We start from the raw sequence: 4,794 nt of genomic DNA, 5'->3' as shown, positions 1-4,794 counted from the left end.
AAAATAAAATTCTTCCTTCTGATTGGCCAATGCTTCGAAGCGTTCGTAGTACGTATTACTTCGACCGCACCCCATATTTAATCTCCGAAACATGTAATATTCACTTTCTTTTCTACGTTAAATATTTCCCTTCGTTTTATATCTTGCGCGACATTAAGAGTGTTCTAATTTTCCGTGCACATGTATACCGATTGGAAGAAAATTTCTTCAACAACAATGAGGATTGTGAAAAATCACGATAATTAAATAATTGTCATTAAATAATTTTTTAATAATTTTCTTCGAGATAATCGGCGAAAGTTGTGGTAAAATAATATGCAAGGAAGAATCTCGTCTTTTGAGACAGTTATGATTATAAAATGTTAACTAAATGTTATAAAAATAATTAACGTCTTAAAATAAAGTGTGGAGAGAAAAAGAGATACGTATTGATTCCATATTTCCGGATAAAGTCTAAGAATAGATTGTTTCAAAATGTAATGGTATAACGAATGAATATATTATATATTGTAGAACGTTTAACAATGAGAGATTGCATACGGGTTTAAATTCAAATACCCGAGTTTTGTTTGTCTGTCGTCATCGCGCAGCCGCGCATTGAGACCGAGTGTAAATAATTTAAATTCGATCAATGGTCGAATTCAAAACAATCCTACTCTACGTCTTGTCGAGGCAAAACTTTCAATAAAACATCTGAATAGAGATAGATCCAGATGTCGCTATATTTATCGAGAGGATCTATATTTATTGAGAGGTCTCTATATTTAATGAGAATAATTTAGTGAGATTCCTTCGAACATTAAAAAACTGCAAAAATTGTAAAATTGTTTACGACATGATTTTATTAGAAACCAAGCAAAATACGTGATTGAATAATGAAAAAAACAGTGAGCGAGAGAGAGGGGAGGGGGGGGGGGAAGCAAATCGAAATCAGAATTAGAATCAGAGTTAAATCTTGTTCCGCTAATAAATGATGCTTTCTCTCTCTCTCTCTCTCTCTCTCTCTCTCTCTCTCTTTCTCTCTCTTCCTACAAAGTATAAATATTGTTAATAAAAAATATACAATGCAGTACAAATGAAAAACATAAAATGAAAATAAAATAAAAATAAAATAGAATAGAGAAAGAAATAGGAGTATCACGTGCATGGACGCCCACTCGCGCGCGCGTACCTACGTGGCACGCGCGTGTCACACGCATAGCGATACACGCGCTCTCGCAACGAACCGTCGTTCGTCTAGCCGCGACCGTTAGCGTGGAACAGCAGTTCGCGGAGTCGTGGAGAGGCGGAGGGGAGGGGTGGGGAGGGGAGGGGAGTCGTATCTCTCGCGGTGACGTCATAACTCGGTCAGTGAACCGCCGAGAGCTCCGCGGCGCGCGTCTTACGGTTTCGAAAACATTTGGCGCCGCCTCTACACGCGCGCATACCGCGCGTGCACACGGCGCGCTGTTTAGAGAGAGGTAAAACCGCAGTGTAGTTCCTTTCAGCGGGATGACACTTTCTCTCTCCTGGAGGCCTCTTCTTCTGCCTTCTTTTCTAGCCGCTTCCTCTCCCTTTCCGTGCGACGGTCTTTCGCTACTGTTGTCTTTATCAAAGAGCTGTGCTTTACATCCATCTAACGGCGAACAAACCGAAAGTTTCAGGCTGGTTTCTCTTTGGGGAGCATTGCGTGATTTTGCAAGATAATGAATCTTTTAATGTCTTTATTTATGACCTTCTGTCTCAAGCGAGTTAGTTCTGTTTGATACACATAAATGAAATATATTGCGCGAAAATCATCTTACTATCAGTATTGTGTGTGTAAATGTACTTAGAAGATTTGTGAAGTAATATCATTGTTCGCACGTTTTTTTGTTTTTAAATCATGCTTGTAATTAGTATCATAAAATTATAAATGTTCTCAGACATATAAAGATGTGTTTTCGTGGATATTTAGCTTTTTCGTAAACTTTCGAAATTTTTCATTAGGAAACAATTGTTGCTATTGATACGACGAGATTTTTCCCTCGCTTTATCCTATCCGCATATTTTTTTCACAATTCTTGATTCTTATGACAAAATTGCAAAATGACTTTATTATCTAATCATAGTTAACGACGCACGGTGTAACTTTAATATTAATAAAACAAAAAGGAAAAGAAAAAAAAAGAAGATTGTCCGAAGGTTGGAGTTCCGAGGTAAGAAATAAGAAGATATACGTGCTGTTTGTCCGCATTCTTAAAACTCGGCCTCGTCAAAAGGCCCTTTCGTTTCAAAGGCAGGAATGTAAACTGTCGGAGAACAGAAGAAGAGGTTCACTTTTCCGCGGTCCGGTTCCACAGCCGGGTATCGTCGTTATCTTTATTTAGACATAACTGTATTCCCGGCGAGTACAATATCATCGGCCGCACTTTCTCTCTCCGCATAACGGGCCCCCTCTTGTGTAACGGCACGAGGAGAATGAACGTTGAGAAACGGCACGTCGTCGTCTCGGCCGGTCTCTATATCCGTACGCGTAGCCGCTGTTGATTGTGATATAAAGGGCGATCCATAACATCATCGCACATCAAGCCGCGCGACGACACATTCTTGGACGCGTACGAAATTGACGTGTTTGCATCACGGAAAATTTCACCGGACAGCTCTCTACCCCAAATGTTTTAGCACCTCCCAATGAGCTTTAATTATATTCCAATATAACTATATAACATGTTGATTTATAAATGAATATTTTATCGGAGGAGTACCTTGTGAAGGTAAATAAAACACATGAGGCTTTTATCCGTTTTATTCCGTTGTCAAAATATAATCAGTGGTAAGTTTGTTAGATTTTCGAACAATTATACAATAATAAATTGTAAAAGCAATATACAACGGAACATAAATTGAATATATATCTGTTTTCGTGTATAACGGTATAATGTAGTCATCGTTTAATCATAGTGGATTGTGCCAATTTTTTCCATCGATGAGGAAATGATGCAGAGTTCGGTTTAAAATAATTAATCGTGAACAGACTTGAATCGATCTAATTTCAAAAAGGTTAAGACTTTGAAGATGAATTATTGATTTATTCCGAGATTATTTATTGTGAGATTATTATTCCAATTGACGAAAAAAAAATTCGAATTTGTCGTCAGCAGGCGTCATTAACCCTTTTTTCGGATTAAATATTTTAAAATCGAATCTAAATGCATTATGTCTCAATTTAAAAAAAAATATATATATATATGTTGAATTAGAGATTGTAGATTAATTTAATATTGTTCGTAATGTCAATTTTTTTATTCGTATGTTCATTCTTTGGCACCTGTCGAACGTTTAAAGATGTTCAAATCGTAAGGCAACAGCTAACTATTTACGAGACGCTCGTGCAAATACTCTTGAATCAACTAATTCTCAGACATCCTTCCGAGGTAAAAACAGCCCGTGATTTCGCAATCGGCGCGTCATCGTAATTGACTTAACGATCGGCTTATGACGGGCGCGCCCCCGGCGCGTTAGAGCCGACCGGAGTAATAATAGTACAAAGTGGCCTGGATATATTACGAAACGGAAATGCATCCACCAGAGTCGCGGCATGGTTTTGTTTACGTTGCTGTTTTAACGCGCGCGCGTTTACGCGGCTCGTCAGAGCGCGTAAACCGATCGCCGCTTACACGCGCTCGCGCGACCACGTCACCACCGCCTTTGTAACAGTTTGTAATCGCATCGTAATTTTGCAGTACCAGGCGAGGCTGAGGCTTCCGGACACACTCTCGCACTCCCAGAAGATGCAGTGCGTGGACCACATCATCGAGGTCCTCGACCTCGCGGGCTGCCAAGACACCAGTGAGTACGACACGACGCGCGCGCCGTAAAGCCGAAGGATCGATGTCGAGCCGCGACGTTTTTAGAGCTCGTGTGATTCGGAATCACGAGTTGGGGATTCCAACCGATCGAATCGTAATTCGCTCAATTTCTCCGAGTCGAAGTCGTAAAGTACGTTTGCGACGTCTTATACACGTCCACGATGTTAACAACGGCGGCAAATCGAGATTCCCGCGGCGTTAGAAGAGGCGTTATTACTCTATACGATCTAATAACACGCTCGACCGAGATACAGTGCGTCGTTCTGTGGATATCGTTAAATTCAGTTTAACGCGATTTTCGGAAACTTGCATTTATTAACACTTTAACCGCGCGATACTCATATCTGGGTGACGCGCGAGTTTCCACAAAGGTCCCGTTACTCGTTTGTAGGTAACGGTTTCATTTACCCGGTTAGAAATAATTTTATTAAATTATTTTGTAAAATATTTGAAAAAATATATATATATATAAAATATTATTTAAATGATACGCCAGATTCACGAAAAATGGAATTATTTATTTTTACTTCTATATCTATTTATTCAAAATATAAGCAGATATCAAGCAGACATGTTATTTCGATTTGTAACAATTTTATTTATTCCATCTGAAATTATATTATTAAATATTTATAATATTATACTTTGAGACATATATCATTATAAAATATAGTATATATTTTTTCTAGTTTATAAATTATTATTTTGTATCAGTTTTCTAATCTGCACACACATATTTTATAAATATAGTCGCTTATTTGGGCTTCTTAGAGCGGATATCGAAATCAATTTGACAAAGTGTCAAAAGAGAACATATATACGTGCGACGAATTACAGCTTACCTCGCTTGTTTTGTAAGTCAAATGTAAATATTTTCAAGTAATCTAAAATCGAAGATGAATCATTTAGATCACTTTCGTCGTTATACGCGCTATAAAACTTGACATATGGCTTTCACATTACA

The 4,794-nt window shown here is 38.2% G+C and overlaps 1 protein-coding gene across 1 annotated transcript in view; it reads left to right on the top strand.

Annotated features, from left to right (window-relative positions):
- The window catches only part of LOC108757063 (ABC transporter G family member 9), a 131,764-nt gene that overhangs the window by 115,836 nt on the left and 11,134 nt on the right, over positions 1–4,794 (top strand). Inside the window, exon 4 of the mRNA XM_018501367.1 lies at positions 3,705–3,810. Coding sequence (XP_018356869.1) covers positions 3,705–3,810 — 106 coding nt within the window. The remainder of the gene's footprint in view (positions 1–3,704; positions 3,811–4,794) is intronic.

This window comes from Trachymyrmex septentrionalis, unplaced genomic scaffold (assembly GCF_001594115.1).
Source record: "Trachymyrmex septentrionalis isolate Tsep2-gDNA-1 unplaced genomic scaffold, Tsep1.0 scaffold131, whole genome shotgun sequence".
Taxonomy (NCBI): domain Eukaryota; kingdom Metazoa; phylum Arthropoda; class Insecta; order Hymenoptera; family Formicidae; genus Trachymyrmex; species Trachymyrmex septentrionalis.
This window is presented reverse-complemented; position numbering and strand designations above follow the sequence as displayed.